Genomic DNA, 19265 nt, shown 5'->3' with positions numbered 1-19265 from the left:
GGTAAAAGTCTGTGTGTAAATGTAACAACTGCTGATTTCAGCTGCAGTGTAAAGGGTGTCTGGTCATCACAGAGAAAGAGCAGTGGATAAAAGGGTAGGAATAAAGGAAAAACAAGAAAAATTACTTCATATTGGAAGCATCCAAAAGAGCTAAAAAGTTGTAAATATTCCAGTTTGGGGAGCAAGGATAACTATTAAAATGATCTTTTCTTAAACTTACCTTCAGGCATTAATACACTAAGCAAGGTATCCCATTGCAACATTATAAATACTGATTTATCTACAGTATGTATGTGTGTACTTACTCATTTCATGAATGTGCAAAAGACTGCACAGTATGGGGAGAGATGAAACTGCTGGCAAATTCACATAAAATGTCCTGTGATACCTGGGCCTCTGTTTCAGGGCTTTCATTATCTACTCTCTTCACCAGTAAGATAAGAGATGGGAAACCTTGTGACAGAACAGTGATTAATCATCACCAAGCAAATGAACAAGCAAATATCACCCAATTATGAGCTTATTGTACTTTTAAAACAAGTCAGATCTCCTCAGAATAATATCCTTAAGGCCACAAGACAGCTACACATGGAAACATGCAGTTGCAAAGGTGTTTTAAGTACTGTCCCATCCTGCCCACAGCACTACCCCAGGGACAGGCCCACCAAGAACTGAAGTACTGCCCAGGGAGTTACAGAGGTAGCCAATAAATCAGACTACAAGGACCATATGCAAAGTGTTAACTGTGAAGAGATGCCAAAAAGACATTTGGCTTCTTGTGTGTGACCCAACAGCTTGTCACAATTCACACAAGTCAAACAGCAGCATGTGGCAGGAGAGCTGGCAGCTCTGGGAAGCCCTTAGTTGTACAGCTTGTATGGAATAACAAAAAAAACCAAAAAAAAAACCCAAAAAGAAACACAGTATAGTGGTGTAGAAATCCAACTGTTAACAGCATTAACACAGCATCCAGGTAAGGCCAGTAGCCAGGGCTCAGGCCACTGCTTGATGGTGATGCTTTCAAGCTCCAGTGCTCTCTGTTCTGCTCCTGTACACACACCCAGGATTAAGTTAGCCAGCTCATTTTAACTGGGGAGCTTGCAGATGGCTCCTACTTGGGATCTGCTGATAGCCACAAGATATGGCACTGTCTGAGCCTGCCTCTGGGAAAGGGCAGTCTTAGGCAGATTGCTCATCAGACAGGGAGGCAGTAAAATGGGAGCCCTGTTCAGGGAAGAAACAACTTGCAATACTTCATTCTTGTTTTAATTTGTTTCCAGCCTGAGGCTCCTCCACACTGATATTTCTTCCCAGAGTTATTCCCAGAGGAGATACTTCATACTCACTTTCCTCCCTCTCTGCACATCTGTGGTTGGTAGCCAGACTTCCATTTTTTGTACATGTGCCACAGCTGCTACCACTTGACAGACACGCCTAGAGCTGGGATTACATTTTGATTTTTATTGAAATACAAAAAGTGCAAACTGTGAAATACAAGATTGGTGCAGATTAGAAGGGAATAAGCAGAGTGAACCGTGAAAACCCCAGCCCTGCACCTAAATCAGCAACAACACATAAAGAAAGGCAGGGAACACCAGCAACAAAAGGAAAGCCCAAAATTTTTGCACAGGAGCTCCCGTGCGTTTAGGAGGAAACAGGAACCAAACAAACCCTCGGCTCTCTCTCAAATTAGCAAACATTGCCACAAGGCATCCGAGATGTCCCAGCCCCCCTGCACCACCCAAAAGCTCCGTGTCAATACCCAGCTTGGCCAGGGAGTGATCAGAGGCCATTAAGACAGCAGGAGGCTTAGTGGGGAATGGTCTAGGTTCTAAAAAACAGAGGGTTGAAGTGTAGAACAAGTACCCCCAGAGAGAGAAATAATGGCTAAATAGCTAACCTGAAAGATAAGCCAGGAAGGAGACCCTTAGGCAGCTCTACAGCAAGGAGAAAACAAAGGACAAAGACCAAGCCCCCTCATTAGACACCTGGGAGGAGAAAGCCAGCCCAGCCTGGCCCTGTAAGGAAGCTGAGCAGGCAAGGAGGGGACTGAACCCCCTGGGCTTGGCAGATGCAGGTTCTGGTGGCCACTTACAGGCAGGCCCAGGCCAGTTCCTTGCCCAGGTCACAGGAGGGATATACAGGGAACACAAGGCATCCAGGAGAGCAGACTGCAGAAGAAGCCCTGTGCAGCTCCAGGGCCCCTGGCAGCTCGGCATGAGGAGCAGCAGAGGAAAGGGGATATTTACACTGGGTCCCTTCCAGGATTTGCAAGCACTTTCCCACCATGAGCAGTAGCAGCTTCCTGAACACCCTCCAAATCTGCTCCCCGCAGGCACTAACTGGAGCAGGCTTTTATCCCTGCCTGCAGGGGATGCACCAGGCTCCATTTTGCTAAAAAAGGAAACAATTTTCAAGAATTCACTAAAAAAAAAGAAAAAGAAAAAAAAAGACAAAGAGGAGGAAAAAAAAAGAAGCACCCACCCACCAGACTCTCCAGCCAGACCAGGCACTTGCAGCAATCCCTGCTCCACCCCTGGAGAGGAGCTAAACCACTCCAATGCTGTTCCTCTAGCAACTGGGCAGGGAATTTTCCTTGCAGAAGGTCCATGCAGGGCTGGACTTCCCCAGGGACCCCCTGGAGCCTCATGCCCCAGCACACAGGCAGCTCAGACACCTCTTTAGCCATCCAAGCTGCAGACCTTAACCTTGTTTGTCCCAGGAAAAGGGAGCTGGATTTGCTATTGCCCTAGGGGCAGTATATAAGTGATATAAGCAAGGCTGCAGATACAGCCAGACCATGGAGTCTCCTCCCACACTGAGTCCTATATAGAGCAGGGTGTCCCAGGAAAAGAGGGGCTGCACTGATGCTCCCAGGCTGTCCAGAAAGCCTGGGCTCTTCCCACAAACAATGGGGCAAATACACCTCTCTCTCCACTGTCCATGCCAGGAGAGTGACTCCTCCACAGCACACCAGCCCTGCTAACTTTATCAGAGATCACAGGTGAATTACAAGCCAAGTATCTCTACATCCAAAACATTTGTCTGCTGCTGTGAATTACCCTGGCCAAACAGGGAAGACTCCCTGCTCTTGGAAGAAGGAGATTAAGGAGCACTGTATCCTCCATAGGCCAAAGTCCCCCAGTATCTAGTGGGGGTCAGAACAAGCCCTTTCCTACACCACCTCAAGCTCCAGCCTTAGTAATGCTCAGGTTGCTGCTGGCTGTTCAACCCATGTGTTGGTGATGCCTCCTCTGTGCCATCTGGCTGGAGCTGTACAGCCCCACAGAGCTGCCCACCTCCACACCCATCCCCATTCTACAGCTTGGCAAAATGAGCAATTTCCTTAATAGCTGCAGCAGAGGTCACACATTTTGATCACAACTAAGGCACAGACCTTTGGTCAGTGCTTAAAGGCAGGCTAAAATAAATGTGGAAAGAAAAAAGTTATATTTAGCATCCAGTAGCTTCCTAAAGATTAGTTCTGCTTGGTCCAAAAGATTTGTCCTTGTGGCCAGATGCAGCAAGGAGGACTGGCCCAGGCATGCAGGGTACAGCAAAGATATAACACAGCAGTGAAATAAGGCTACAAGGTCTCTCCTAACACCCTGCTGGGCCCAGGCCAGGAGAGGGACCTGTTTCAGCTCAGGTAAGGGGAATGCTGAAGCCCAAACCTAACAGTAATGCCCTAACAGCATAGCAGCTGCTTTGGGAAGGTGCCAGACCCACCCCACTCTGAGCCTGCGTTGCAGAGAATCCCATCTCTCCAGCTGTGCCTACAGCACAAAGGATGCACCTGACCAGGCTTTCATGGCAGAACAGAATTAAGGTAAGAACTGAGGAGACAGGGCAAGGGCCCTTGGCATGATGGAGTGGCTGTTCCTTCACAGCTTTGGCACGCGAGTTCTCAGCACCTGGGCAGAAATTTATGGTCCAGGCCTGGTGCACCCCAGGGTGAGGGTTAGCCCGAGTGCCTAGACCTTCCCTCAAGGCCATGTTCTCTGTCATATTGTGCTGGAGAAAGTTCTGCTCAGAAAGACAATTACCCAAGGTGGTCTGTGCCAGCCAGCACAGATACATGTGCCTGACAAAGAGGAGGAGGTTTGGTGCTGCTGTCACAAGTAAAGGCAGAGATCTTCAGTGCTCCCTGCATAATCAGGTTCACCAGCTTCAAGGGACCCCAGCCAGCCCCCCACCCACATCCAGGTCTTGGAAATGCTGCTGGAATGACAAACATGCCTGAACCTGGGTAACTGCAGGAGGCACCTCACCCACTGCACCTCAGGAAACACTGAATTGTATCTCAAGTGGGTGACCCCACAGGGTTGGGCTGAGTTCAGCTTCCTTGTATTGGAGTCTGACAGGAGACAGAACCCATGTGCTGTGAGCCTGTCCTTCACTTGCCTGCCACAAGCATGGTGTCTGGAGTGGCATTTTGGTGTTTGCAAGTGCAGGACAGGCTGCTCCCTGAAGCACAAGGGCTGCCTGGCTCCCTTCCCTGCTGCTTCAGGTGCCACTGGGGAAAGGCAGGATGCACATTCAGTGCAGAGAGATGGCACTTGCAGCAAGAACACCCCTGCCACAAAACCCAGCAAACCTGCCCTAGCCCAGACAGCCCAGCTGAAGCAAGGGATGGGAGGGGAGGGTTGAGCTGGGGCTGTTGGGAGCTTAAACAAAAAAGATCATTGCTGAGGAAGGGACCAGGAGGGCAGAAAAACTGCACGTGGAGGAAAGGAAGAAAGGAAGTCAGGCCATCTGATAAGAGTGGCAGGGTGATGATGAGCCCTGGAGGAGCTGCACAGACTGGCAGGTAGGTTAGGGCTCCACTCCCAGCAGCTGGGAGAACAGGTCCCCTTCCCATCCAGAGCAGCAGGTCTCCTGCTCATTAATTTACACACCTTCTCCACTATCTCCACAGCCCTCACTCTGCTCATCACCCAGAGGATCAATGGTCCCTTTGCACTGGAGACAGCTTGCTCACAGCTCCAAGACAAGGTGGGAAAGAAGATGGGAAGGTGGGCACAGTGTGCTGGTGTGAGCTGACCTGGGTTCAGGCCTCCACATCCTCAAAGAGCTCCTTCTGGTGGTCGAGCAGGAACTTGGTAAAGGTATTGATGGGGTTGATGGCTTTAAGGGTGATGGCTACGTCTTTGGCCCACAGCAGATTTGGGCCAAACACAACTGCCAGGTTGGTGTTTGTCATCTTGTTTTTGTCACTGTGAGCAGAGACCTGTGTAGGAAGGAAACAGAGCATTGTGAACCCTCCAGAACAACACAGCAGCTGCTCTCCACCCTCATCAAAGCCAGACCTGATGGACTCCCAAGGGTAAATCTGGGAGGGCAGAAGCCGGAGCCCCCCCAAAGATGGCTGGGGGAAACACAGATGACATTCAGCATTCAGGAGATGAGGAGCAACATCTTTTCATTTGCCACCATGGCTTAATCACCAAGCCATATCTTAACAGCAGGCCCAAGAGAGCTGTCAGCCAATATCTCTACAGTCCAATCACCATTCAAAACAAAATTATCTTCCCTCTTGCAAGAAGAGCCTTGCAGTGGCTTCTGCAGCAGAAAGTAGGGTGGATCTGAGACCCCTTTTCTAGTCTAATCTTCTATTCAGATATTTTGCAGTTGTACATTAACCCTGGAGAGCTTTCAGCCTTCCACACAGGCTTAATGCCTGCCTGCACCTCTTAGTGCTCTGAGAAGCCACTGCATAGGCCAGCTCATCATGATCATTCTTGATCTCCATGTAACAACAACATTAAGTAAAGAAAGGCTACTTCCTAGCTTGAAACTCATTTCCTCTGGAAAGAAAAGAGAGCCCAGGCAGTCAAAACACTGATTCAAGATCCTGGCAACTGAACTTCAATACAACTGCCCATCTCTGGAGCAGCTCACCTGCACCAGGAAGGCTGTCAGTAAATGGAGCACTTGGTAGTTTTCTTCTGGCAGAGTCTGGAGTGTTTTGCGAACAACATCCACACGATTCACCTCCTCCACACCTAAAAACCCAGAGAGACAGGACAAGCAGGTCCATGAGGAATCCTCAGCACCCACCCTGATGAAATCCCTGTTTGCAATCTCAGGGTACCCCAAGCAGGACTGCCCCCCTCTGATGATATCTTTGCCCTTGGCCAGTGCAACATTCAGGGAGTAGCACACTGTTGTTACAACTCACTCTGGAAGTTGACAACGTGGCTGTAGAGATCAAACGTGAGGAGAGGCTCAGGCAACTCTCTGAAAAAGGTCTTGAGAATCACAGCAGGGAGATGGACATCATCATACTGCTGGAAATCTACAGGCACACCTGAGAAATCAGAGCAGAGATTCAGTGATCACTGGACCACAGCAGGCCCTCCTCCAAACAAAGAATGTGACACAGTTCCAGCTGGACAACAGCAGTTGGGGAATGAGAGGATCTCTTTTGAATTTGGGCACTTACCCATGTTGTATTTTTGCTGGACTTCCCTGACAACCTGTGTGTTTGCTGATCTCCGGAAAATCCCCTCTGTAGCAAGAGCTGTGAATTGAGAGCAGGTAGAGGAGCAAGGTCAGGCATGAGAGTGTGTAAAAATGATCTTAACAATCATCAATCCGTGCTGTGGGGCACTCAGACAGATATCAACAGATAGATATTTTGGAGTATGCCAATTTTTTCTGCTTCCATTACCAGGCAAAGGATACAAGGAGCATTTTACTACTCTTATACCAGTGTGACTATGGTTAAATGTAAGAAAGAGGCTTCCTAAGCCCTGCTCAATCTCTCCTGAAGGCTAATTCACCTGGTTCAGGCCTTTACACCTTATTCTTCACTGCTGCTCTTCTGTATCTTACCACACTCTAGATGGGAACAGATGTAGGAGAGGCTACTCACACAGAAATAAGAGGGCCTTCAGCTTTCCCTGAACACTTACCATGTTCCTGCAGATGAGCAATGGTGTCTCTGACCACCAGAGGAACAGGAGATTGATCCGGGCTCTTCTCCCTAAGTCTGTGAGGAGAAAGAAAAGGTTACAAATGAATGGTTCGCCCTGCAATCAGCCTCTCAGCTCTTGAAGTTGCACACACAAGCTCTACTATATAGGATCTTGCTATCCCAGTCACTGCTTCAGCCATTATTCTAGACTTCCCCCCCTCTTCACCCACTACACTACATCCTTCACCAGAGCAAATATGAGCTCATTAATACACCACAGGAATATTCCTTTATCTTCCATAAAAAGCACAGCCTGGAGATGGCAGGGCAAAGGAGCTCCCAGATGGGAAGCCTGCTAGTTATGAATCAGGTGAAGAGGCTTAAACTTTCTTTTTCCTTCCCCATAGGAGCAACAAAAGAAAGAAAAGCACGCAAGAGAAATGTAGATGGGGTAACTTTACCCACTACTGCCTCCCGTGAGAGAAGGTATCTCAACCCAATGGCTGTCAGGGAAGACCCTGTGAGGCCAAGGTGTTCAGGCACACAGCACCATGGGGGTTACATTTGGAAATGTATGTTGAAGCTGGAGAATCTGTTCCCAGATTGCTTCAGAGCATCTGTTTAGCCACACAGTACTGGCTCCTCCCCATTCCCCAAGGAGGCAAAATCAGACTCTAAAATACCTTCAACACTCAGTCAGTATCACTACCCTTGCCAGTGCCTGTGTTTGTGTCATCATGCAAGAACTGGGGGTGGGATTCAGCACAAGAGTAAATAGAAGTGCTTTTAAAATAGAATTTAAAGTATGGAAATAACTAAGAAACAGATCTGCAGTGCTACTCAATCAAGGCAGCCTAGCCCTAAAGTCATCTCCCACCAGCCTCCTACAGAATTCTTTTACTTAAATGAAGTTTCTAGTGGCATAAAGCCATCTCCACGGCCCTTATTTTTCTCCTCCCTTAGTGACCCTTAGCTGAAGAAACAATCTCATCCTAATTTACATACAATCCAGCTGGGAATCAAGAGGGTGTAACTGAACTGAATCAGGACAGATCTGGACATGAGTGCAGAGTTCCTCAGAATCATTAAAGCTTTGTAGGAATTTTGCACTGAAAGAAATTTTACAGCCACTTTTGCTGCTGTTCAGTTATAAATACAGTAACCTCATGTCAAGCAAGTCAGAGCAAAACCAACAGAATCCAGAGATACTCACTGCTGAAGAGAGACTCCAAACTGTTGGTTTGGCAGCGGTGGGCGTGGGGGTGTTGACTTCTGGGGCACTTGTGAAGGTTTCTGGAGGGATCTCAGATATTCATCATATCTGTGGCAAAACAGACTTGTAAAAAGCCACTCAACCTCCCAGAAAGAGCATGTACCCAGTACTGCACCACTTTACACTCACTGGTAACAGCTCCAGCCAAGCACAATTGATTCCACCTACACAAAAACAGGACGTGCAGCTCCAGAGCACAGGAGCATCAAGAACAAACATTTGCTTACCAGAAAAAAAAAAAAAAAGGAGGGAGAAAGGAATATCCACCTGGAATCAGGGACTGGAGTGGCTGAGGATGACAGGCAGCATAGGCAGGAGGCCAGGACCTCACTGGTTGTGATGAGATGGTTGCATGCATGTGTGAATCATAGGGAGAGGGAATCAGTCTGGTGGGAGTGAGTTTGTGGTGACTCTGGGAAGTCCCACAGAGAAGCTGAACTGTGCAGAGTTAGCAAAGCAGATTGCCAGATGCATCAGGTCAGGGGAAGGGTCAGCAGCCAGCCTGTAGAAAGCCCTGAGGGGTGAGCTTGGAGAGGTGCTCCACTGGAGGAGGATTTTAACTCAAGGCCAGAACTGGGAACTGGCACCAAGGACACACAGGAAGGAGCACAAAGAGAAACAAGTCTTCAGGCAATTTGTCAGCGCTCCCTCCAAAACTATTGCCCAGGTGGAACAATCTCTCCCTCCCCTTGCCATTTCTCCAGAAAATTCCCATCTCAGAGAGCCCTAAGAAAACAGGAGACAAGCAGTATTCTCACTTCAGCACTTGGCTTGGGATCCCCAACTGTTCCAGCTTCACGTACTCCTCCAGCTCACTAAGGAAGTTCACATAAAAAATTTTTCTTCCAAACTTAAAGCTGAAAAACAAGAAAGAAATAATTATGTGAGGAATTAGGAAATCCAGTATCAGAATGGACATCTTACTGGCAAGAAGAGCAGGGGTCTGAAAAAGACATCAATGGGGAAAAGGGGCAGGTATGGCTGAACAGCAGAGATGCCATCCACATAGCTCTTCAATTCCAGATATTTCCCCAGGAGATGCAAAGGCTTTCCAAGTCACATTAGAAGCCCTAGCAACAGCAGGCTCCCTAAAACACTGCTTTCCTCCTTCCTAAGTTCTGCAGTACACTGGAGAAAGTTCTGTTTCCAAGTATTTCACAGAGTCAGGATTTCAGCATCAATACAATGAATTAAATATAACTTGGGTTGATGCTCTCTCTTCCATTTTTATTATTAGCAGACCAACAACACTTCAATGTGGTCGGACAGAAAGAGAGCAGCACAGAGTTGCAATCTCTCTGTGTTCCCAAAATAGTACTAATGTCTGAATATGTCTGGACTCAGAAAGAGGAGAAGATAAACTATGGTGAGAGACTCCAGGGTGGTCCAGGCAGCCTGGGCTCATCTTGCACCCCATGGAGACTGCCCCATTATTCCCCTGCATTGTGACAATGTGGGTGAGCCTCCTGTAGTGCTTCCTACCTGATCAGAGGCTTGAAGAGAATCAGCAGGGTCTTGATGAACATGGTCGGGTGTACAATATACAAAGCTTTGATGTTCTTCTTGTACCTGCCAAGAGAAGCTAAGTAAGGATGAGCTGAACTTAACTTAAAGGAACCAACCTTCCCAACAAGATGAATGCAACCCAGGTGCTCTGTTCTTTTTGCACTGAGCCTCACCACTCCCAAGCGCCCACAGCCTCTGCTCTCCCACGATTCATGGCTGTGTCAGGCCACACAGCAGCCTAAGAGCATGCTCTACTGTATTCCAAGATTATCCAAGAAGCAGTGAGCAGCCTCACCAGGAAGCTGACATGGGGGTGACAGGCTTGCATAGGATCCTGGTTTTGCTGCTTGCCTTTTGACTTAAAGGATGCAACAACAGATGGAGCTGTTTATCCTATGATTCAGCCTGCATTAAACAACCACCCACTCCCACAAGCAGCAGAAATAAGCTATAGTAAATTATGATAACCAAGCTACACAGAGGGCCTGGTGAAGCTTATCTGTGCCAGGCACCATGATGTTATGTCCTTGCTTTCTGCAGCCTTACTCACTTGCGATCAAACTCCCTGTAGGCATCCCGCAGCCAGCTCAGGGATGGTTTGTTCTCACTGGTCAGGCCATGGTGCAGGTACACCAGTGTGTAATCACTCTCCACATACTGGTCCAGTGTGAATTTAAGGTACCTGAGAAGAAAACTGCTGAACTCACTTCATGCTCTGCTATGGAGAGACTCTTCCTCTCTTTAGGACTCATTTTTGTCCACCATAACAGAGGATTTTCATCCCCAGCAATGGAGATGAGCACTTCAGGAAGACATGTCCAGCTAATGAAGCTACTGCAGATAGATCTGATCCCAGGACTCCAGAACCTGGGAATTATATCAAGCTTAAGAAGTTAACAGCAGCCTCCTAAGTAAGACACTACTCACCCCAGCAGTTTCACATGATCAAGCTGATGACTTGGGGGCATCCGGCAGGCACTGAACAGAATTACTTTCCTTCCATATTTGTCATCCCCTGCAAATGAAATGCCAGAGATTACAGGGAGTTTAAGGACTATGTTGTGGTTTTGGCAGCAAAGGGTAGATGGAGTGGGAAGCCACTGTTACAAGGCCCAAGTCTGGACTGACACAGCCACCAGCAAAGCTAAACCTGATTTTCAACAGAGTTAGTTACCACAGGCCTAGTATGGAAGCACCACCCTGAACACCAAGGCCCTGGCAAGTCAGCAATCCAAGTGGAGAACAGAGCCCATGCTCCAGCCCTGAAAGAAGAGGAAGGATTGGGAGCCAGGATGCCTTGAGACATGTAGGGATGGAGTCCTCAAGGACAGAGCAGAATGCTTGGAGCATTAATCCTGCAGTGCTGCCAGGGCACTGCTCCTGACGCTCATTCCGCCTTCCGTTCACTTCTCTCATTCTGCACACAGTCCCAGACCTGTGGTCTGGTGCATTTGTTTCTTGCTTCACCTGAAACTTATTCCTGCACACAAAAAAAAAAACCCAAACCCAAAACCATTTCATACTCTGGAAACCAAGACTTTCCTAGAAAAAAAGAGGCAGTCCCACCCACATCCCAGAGATGAAAAGCAAGCATCATCATAAGTCTCTTCTATAGATGAACTAAGCAGGGCTGCTGGATTCTCCAGGGAGATTGCAAAACAAGCTGTTCACTGCTTCCTAGATTTTCCATACACAGAGCTATTTTTCCACGTTGAGCTGAGAAGAGGTTCAAAGGGCAGCATGACAAAGAAGTCTATGCAAAAAGCTCAGCAGAAAACAGCCCCCATGACACAGGAGATAAATAATCCATAAAGAAGGAAGACACTCCCAGACACCACCTGAGGCTTGAGAGACAGCAGGCCCACGTTTTCCCCAAATCAAGTCTTCATACCTGAGTGGTCTTCTACCAGCAGAGCTGTCTGCTGCATAAATGAAACCCAAGCAGCAGAGGGGGATGGCCAAACTTAGCAGATATGCTGGGGGACTGAGAGGTAAGTAAGAACCAGGTCACCAATCTTTTGGGCATAGGTAGTTTGAGGTAAAATGTTTCTCTCCCAGACAACACACCCACTCCATTTCCCTGAGGATGACTTGCTTGTTAGTATCCAGTGATAACGAAATGGTTCCTTTAGTGTGATGGGTTAAAGTCTTCCCATCTTTCTTGCTACTCACTCTGCCCCGAGACCTATCCTTCCTGTCAAGAAGGAGCATGGAGCAGTGGGATTACTGAGGTTACAATCAACAATACCCTCTCCTTTCCCCTCTGCACAAACACCCTGTACAGACCACAGCACAGAAAAGCAGCAGGATTGCTACTTATGCAGCACAGCCCTGCAATACAACATTCCTCTTGAAATACATCCTTTTCCCTACACTAATGTACAACAGTCAGCACATGCAGCCATTTTCTCACCTTTGTGTGGGCTCTAAGCCCTCAACTACCACCTGGTTACACTTGCAGCTGAGATCTTAAACTGAACCCTGGAACAGCAAACCCGAGGTTTCCAGGAACACTGCCTGGCAGTCACAGATGGCCACTTGGTGCTGCAAAGTCAGCCAGAGAACTCTCCCACATCAGCTGTCACAGCAAGGTGCCAGTAACCCTTTTACCCCCATCCTGGCCAGAAGAACAGATTTTCTTGCTGTTTGTTCACTTACATTTTTTTTTCCTCTCAAGTCCCATTTCCAAGTCACTCACCAGACAACAAGAGAGACAGAATTTATTGATGCACACAAGCCAGAACCTCTACAAAAGCTAGGGACACTGAGGCAGCACTGAGGTACAGACCAAGAAGGGGTAGCACAGCCCATCACACTGACACATACATGCATTGGTAAGGGGCAGTTAGGAAGGACACAGGACCCAGAATGCATGGGAGAGAGGAGATGCAGGGCTCTTCTGGAACAATCAGGTACAGTCACAGCCAGGCCACAAGACCAACATCACATTGCATATCCCATGGTAGCCCATTCTCTGCCTAGCCCAGAGTTTCTTGGTAACTTGCCATGAGATTTTAGGGCTGGGTCTAAGACAAATAAGCTATCTGTAAAACAAAGGTGAAGGCTACAAAGTCCCAGGCAGGGAATGTGGCATATTGTGACTATTCCCAGTGGTCTTCAGCCACTCAGATGTCTCCACCTGGAAGACAAAGGGTCCTGTCTGCAAGAAGATGGCAGCATTGGAGAATGTGTTGAGTTTTCTAGTGATGAAAAAGAACAATCAGTAAGGCTAAAGATCTCTACAGATCATAGCTCTGTGCTATCTTGAGTTAACTGAGAGGCTGCATTTTACACCAGAGGGCCAGAAGCAGACTGCAAGCTTGATCAAGGCCCTGGTTGTGAAGAGCTGCAGTACAGCACCACGTTCATGGGATGTTGTAGGTGGCCACACAAGTCAGCTCAGGCTCCTGGGCACTGATTTCCAGGCCTGACAAGTCACAAGTCAGGCAGCACATAGCTTAAACACCTTCCTCTGGAATGACAAGAAAGCCTATGGAAAAGGCCTACACAAAGTCTAGAATCATGTTCCTTACATAGCCTTAGTAAGAAGGTCTGGGATCCCTGGTAAAGGAAAAAATGGACAATTCATGATTCTGAGGAGATGCATATTTCCCCAAGAAAACTACCAGGGCCAAGTACACCAAAAGATAATCTTTAGTCAGCTGAATGACTGATAAAGGAGTGGCCCATTTTGCCTTCCAAAATAAAATGAATCTATGCATGAGGCCTACACAGGAACCAGCATGTCCATTACCGAGTTGTGGGTTTCACTCCAGTTTCATCACACTGAGCTCAGCCTGCCAACACAGACACTTTCAAACCAACCCACTGCAGACCTTGTTTTCACCTGATATCTATCAGATCTGTCTGGATCCTCCAGACACGACAAAATTCAAATTTCAGCATCAAAGCTGACCAATAAGTTGTTCTAATTTATCAACAAGAACCTAAGGCCCATTCCATGCATTCTTGGCAGTCGGAGCAGTGGCCTCTCTCTCTTACCCAACAGATTCTCACCACATTTGATCTTTCCCAGATGCTCCCTCCCTTGGAACTGTTTGCTTTCCTGTTTGCAATATTAATCTTATGTATCTAGGTCTTCACCCCTTGTTTGCAATTGCAAATAGCCAAAGTTTCCACTGCACACAACTACAGATCACGAAAAGAATCACTCAGCCTCACAGACTGTCTCCTACTTCTCCCACTCAAGGAATGCTCAGTAGTTAACAGCAAGCCAATAAAAAAGCAATTATTTACCATGAGTACTCACAGAGCACCCCAACAATGTGCATAACTTTGTGAGCAAGTTCACACAAAAAATATTCTCAACAGAATTAAACTACTTCCCTATGGCATATAATTCAGATATTTAATTCTTTTTTTTTTTTTAAACAAGGAGCAAGAAAGTAGCCAATATGTGAAGCCTCTCCAGTCAAGACAGCTGTTCATCTAAAGAGATATTAACCTGTGCACTGCTGGACGTGCTCTTGAACACTGTTACTGTGCTTCTAAGGCTCAGTTTTTCTTCTCACCCAAAAAAGCAGCATTTCCAGTGTCTACCTGGACTTCAGCAAAGCCTTTGACACCATCTCCCATAGCATTCTCCTGGAAAAGCTGTCAGCCCAGGGCTCAGACAGGAGCACTCTGTGCTGGGTTAGGAACTGGCTAGAGGCCACCAGAGTGGTGGTGATTGGTGCTGATCCAATTGGTGTCCCCCAGGGATCAGTGCTGGGCCCAGTTCTGTTTAATATCTTCACTCATGACTTAGATGAGGGGATTGAGTCCATCATCAGCAAGTTTGCAGATGCCACTAAGCTGGGGGGGAGTGTGGATCAGCTGGAGGGCAGGAGGGCTCTGCAGAGGGACCTGGACAGACTGGAGAGTTGGGCTGATTCCAACGGGATGAGGTTCAACACAACAACCCCATGGGGAGCTCCAGGCTGGGCACAGAGTGGCAGAAAAGGACCTGGGAGTCTGGATTGCCAGGAAGCTGAACATGAGCCAGCAGTGTGCCCAGGTAGCCAAGAAGGCCAATGGCATCCTGGGCTGGATCAGGAACAGTGTGGCCAGCAGGTCCAGGGAAGGGATTCTGCCCCTGTGCTCAGCCCTGGTGAGGCCACAGCTTGAGTCCTGTGTCCAGTTCTGGGCCCCTCAGCTCAGGAAGGAGATTGAGGTGCTGGAGCAGGGCCAGAGAAGAGCAAGGAGGCTGTGAAGGGATCCAGCACAAGTCCTGTGAGGAAGGGCTGAGGGAGCTGAGGGTGTTCAGTCTGGAGAAGAGGAGGCTCAGGGGAGACCTCATCACTCTCTACAACTCCCTGAAAGGAGGTTGGAGCCAGGGGGAGGTTGGGCTCTTTTCCCAGGCAACTCTCAGCAAGACAAGAGGGCAGGGTCTCAAGTTGTGCCAGGGGAGGTTTAGGTTGGAGATTAGAAAGAATTTCTTTACAAAGAGGGTGGTCAGGCATTGGAATGGGCTGCCCAGGGAAGTAGTGGATTCTCTGTGTCTGGAGATATTTCCAAAGAGCCTGGATGTGGCACTCAGTGCCATGGGCTGGGAACCACGGGAGGAGTGGATCAAGGGTTGGACTTGATGATCTCTGAGGTCCTTTCAAACCCAGATGATTCTGTGATTCTGTGATTCAATGCACTGCTGAGACAACGGGCAAGCAGCATCACTGCTGTGGTTCCAAGCCATCAGTGCAGGACCATACTTCTACAAGGGATGAAATTTAGATACCAAGGATAATGTTTCAAATCAAAACCTGCAGCAATACAAATGTATCAAGGGTAGAAATTCATATCCAGGCAGCACTCCTGTCCTGAGACAGGACTCTGTATTAAATGGTTCTGTACAGCAAACATGGAAAACACTTGGACTTGCAAATCCTGCTATGTATTTCCTGGTATTTCTCCTGAAATATATCCATCAGCTTTCCTGCCGATGGCAGGAGGCTGGAGGGTGTCACATCGCTCACTGGCAGCATAATTGCTCTCCAGGGACTCTGATCATTCCTACCTTCATCAGGTACCCTCAACTGAGGGCCCACCTTGATGAAAAATTCAAGAGAAAATCCTGGTACTTTGACACCAAGAGAAGGCAGACAGATAAAAATTGCCACCAAAAGCAAATACTATTAAGACAGTAAAGGTAACAGACTTCAGGGTCAAGAAGAGGGCACCACCACATAATTCTGGAACACTACTTCACAAGTTTCACATAGCTTAGGAAGTTTATTAGCACAACTGTCAGTAAAAAACTTCTCTAATGAAATTCCAGGTTCCTGCCAAGCTTATGACACAGCTGGGCAGTGTTCAAGTGTGGTAGATTTTAGCTGCCTGTTTAATTACAAAATTGATTTAGCCCCTCAGGAAAAGAAAGTAAGGACCTCAAAGTAGAAGGTATTTTAATACATAACATCTTCCACATAGATATTCATAATATCCAAACACTGCCAGGATCATAAATCCTTATTTACCAAGTGTCTACAGCTCTGGCATAAAATACACTAGAGGGTGAGATAAAGGAATGCAAAATGGGAGGGTGCCTCAGAGCATGGCAAATGGGGGAGAAGAGCCCATGCAATGAGGCAGTGAGGAACAGCATTCCCACGGGAAGGTTTGAGTCTGCTGTTCAAAAGAACTTCACACCAAAACTACTTTTCATCTACATTTGCAAGTGTCAAAGCACCAGCAGTCAAATTCCTCAGGCTTGGGACTGAAGTCCAGAGAGCATTAACAAATGCTCAGCAAGCACAGAGCAGCCTAGCACAGCTTCAGGCTAAAATAAGGAACCAGTTACCAAAACACAGCATCTCTGCAGCCAAATGGAGAAGAAATAGGGAACAGTTGCTTTCAGCTGAAGAATCCAGTACAAGGGCCAGCTGCTTAGCACTGGAGCACAGCAGGAGATCACACCAGGTAACAGGAAGCAATCCTAGGACCAACTTCCAAAGCCCACATAACAAAGAGGTTAAAACTGAGCTCCAACTGAACCAGTCCAAGCAGGCCACCACCATGACAGAAGAGGAGCAGGTTTTACACTGAGACCCAAGAGCCCCAAAGTGCCTAAAAAGTAAAGCCCACATGCCAAATTTGGCTCAGCTGATTCTGCTGTGCCTGAGGCAGAGGTGCAACCCTCAGACAATAATTCTGTGCAGCCTTTCGACTCCTGGAAAGTTTCCAGGGCAGCCTAAGGCTGAGCAAAGTTTGGGCTCCCCTGAGACAGTCCAGCTACAAGCCACAGTCATGCTAAAGTAATACCATGATCTACAGTACCAAATGTTAGTGCCACAAAAAATCTACCTACCTGGTTGGGCCCCATCAAGTGCACCCTGGTCTGTAGGAACAGAAACAAAGTTATAGCAAGCCAAGCTTTGCACTCTTTCCCAGAATGTAATTGTGAGTATAAATAAAGTCTCAGAGCATAGTCAGATTGCCACTGGGGTGTATTTAGTTGCTGTCTTGCAGCAGTTGCTCTGAGGATACTTCTATTTCATCTTTTCCCCCATCCTCTTCTCCAAAGCAACCTCATCTAACCATGAGAAGTGGCAAAAGCAACCCCTGGTTCCTGCATCTCTTTCTTGAATTAGCAACTACTTCTGTACAGTCACAGTTAAATATCTGGCCCTTACTGTTACACCTCCCCTACCACCAAAATAGCAACTGTAGTACTGCCACTTTTAAAAGGATTAAATGCAACTAATCCTGAACATCAAGGTCCTTTAAAAAACTTCAGAAGTGTGGAAGTCCTTCAGAACAATTTCTCTTCCTAGAGAATGGCATCATACCATGTAAGTAACACATCCAACAGACTGCTTTGCAAGAGGCTAAATTTCACCAATAAGATGGGAGCAATTTATATCTTCACACCCACAGCTTTTTGAAAAATCAGTATACTCTGAATAAAAATTAAAAAAAAAAACCAAAACAAACCACCACCCAAACCTGCCAATTAGAAAAAGAAGAAAAGGTTTCTCTGGGAAGGGAGAGGGCCATGAAGGCATTTATTGCCATGCCCAGCCCCTTTCCATCACTCCCACAGCTATGTGCTCAAGAGAACCACAGCTCAACAGGAGCCTGAGCAGAGCAGGGCTCTAGAAACACTTCATTCCCTTGGTCTCCATAAGAAACTTTAGAACCTCTCAGAAACTCTCCATTCCCTTGATCTCTTAGGTCAAAACATGGTGCACAAGCTGGGCTTGCTTTGGATGGGCCCAATTCTACAGAAGCGACTCATTGTTCAAATATTCTTACAAAGGAAAAACAAACAAAAAACAAACAAGCCAGAAACTATATCCAAAAGCAGCAGAAATGCAGGCACCCTGTACTCAGAGCAAACAATAATACTGTACCAGAGGGAAGGGAAAAGGACTGTTGCTACCAGGGGCCCTTGCTGAGCCCATGAGCCAAAGCCACACTGCAACATACATTCAACACAAAGGTTTTTTCTGCAACTTTTACCTTTGCCTGCTCAGCAAGACAAGAGCTACTGGTGCTCCAAGATTGATTCTACCTCCCCACGTCAATCACCAGCAGTGATGATCATCAGCACAACTTTGGCACCTGCAGCCAACATCCAGCCTCAACGCTTGTCAGGTAGGTTTAGTACCTGATTCACCACCAAAAAGTGTCACTTGGTGAAGCTGCACTTCCAGTCTAGTGACACCCAAGCAGGTAACTCCCCTGTTCTCCTCCTAGTTTTGCCACACCACTATCCTGCCTTCTCTGCAAACTGCTCCTTGATGGTGTGAGGCAGCACTTCACACATGAATTATATGTTAAATCTTGGTTTTCTCACCCCAAAAGGAAGAAAGGCAGTTCTTGTGTGAAATGAGAAGGCTGATTGATGCATTTCCTAGCTGTAGTTTTGCATGTTGACCACAAAGACAAGTCCAATATTTTGGACTGGAGAGAAGAACAAGGAAAACATTTGCCAGAGAGCAGTTGAGAGCCCTGCTCTTCCCACACAGCCCCAGGTTCCTGTAGGCACTGCCATATCCAGATACCTCCTCTGCTAAAATGCTAAAATTCAAGGCTGAGATTACATCACCCCAGCCTGCCTCCAGTCCAAAGAAGATGCAAGCAGCACCTCTGCCATGTAAGAATTAGCAGGAGGATACAGAAACTCTTAAAATGTAACAAATTTGGGATAGTTCCTCAACAGCCTTTAAGGAGAAGCCTGCATTTCCTCTGAACCCTATGTGATGTGAGAAAGAAAAAAACCCCACACTTTGTAAAAGTGGTTTGTGCCACCTCTGCTCCAACTTCTGGCCACATGTAAAGATTAAATTTTTCTGCTATAATGCTTAAAAAAAAGAGGAATTTGGAATCCAAAAGAGTTCAACAATAAAGAGACCTCTCCAGAGCCTGCATAAAACACTCCAGAAACCTTAAGGCAGGTCTGAAAGGATAGGCAGAAGAGCATCACCTCTTTGCTTCAGAAAAGCATTGAATCAGAGGATCAAAGTAAGATTTCCCAAAATGAAAATATTCCAGTTCATAACAATGCCACAGTACTTCCTTGGAACTGTGGCCTGGATGCTTTTTGCTGCCATCGTCCTGTGACACACC

The 19265-nt window shown here is 47.2% G+C and overlaps 1 protein-coding gene across 9 annotated transcripts in view; it reads right to left on the bottom strand.

Moving 5' to 3' along the window:
- Window positions 1-1446: 1446 nt before the first annotated feature.
- The window catches only part of ARHGAP1 (Rho GTPase activating protein 1), a 29332-nt gene continuing 11513 nt past the window's right edge, over window positions 1447-19265 (bottom strand). For all 9 annotated transcript variants that reach the window (XM_030451686.1, XM_030451687.1, XM_030451685.1 and 6 more), the window contains 10 exons: window positions 10626-10713; window positions 10249-10380; window positions 9675-9761; window positions 8951-9049; window positions 8133-8240; window positions 6918-6994; window positions 6446-6523; window positions 6182-6310; window positions 5902-6005; window positions 1447-5230 (listed from right to left, as the gene is read on the bottom strand). In XM_030451686.1, the coding sequence (XP_030307546.1) occupies window positions 5051-5230; window positions 5902-6005; window positions 6182-6310; window positions 6446-6523; window positions 6918-6994; window positions 8133-8240; window positions 8951-9049; window positions 9675-9761; window positions 10249-10380; window positions 10626-10713 (1082 nt within the window). In that variant the 3' untranslated portion in view covers window positions 1447-5050. The remainder of the gene's footprint in view (window positions 5231-5901; window positions 6006-6181; window positions 6311-6445; window positions 6524-6917; window positions 6995-8132; window positions 8241-8950; window positions 9050-9674; window positions 9762-10248; window positions 10381-10625; window positions 10714-19265) is intronic.

The sequence above is a fragment of the Calypte anna genome, chromosome 5A, assembly GCF_003957555.1.
Source record: "Calypte anna isolate BGI_N300 chromosome 5A, bCalAnn1_v1.p, whole genome shotgun sequence".
In the NCBI taxonomy this organism is placed as follows: Eukaryota; Metazoa; Chordata; class Aves; order Apodiformes; family Trochilidae; genus Calypte; species Calypte anna.
The sequence above is the reverse complement of the archived record's forward strand: the minus strand, read 5'-3'. Positions and strand labels throughout refer to the sequence as shown.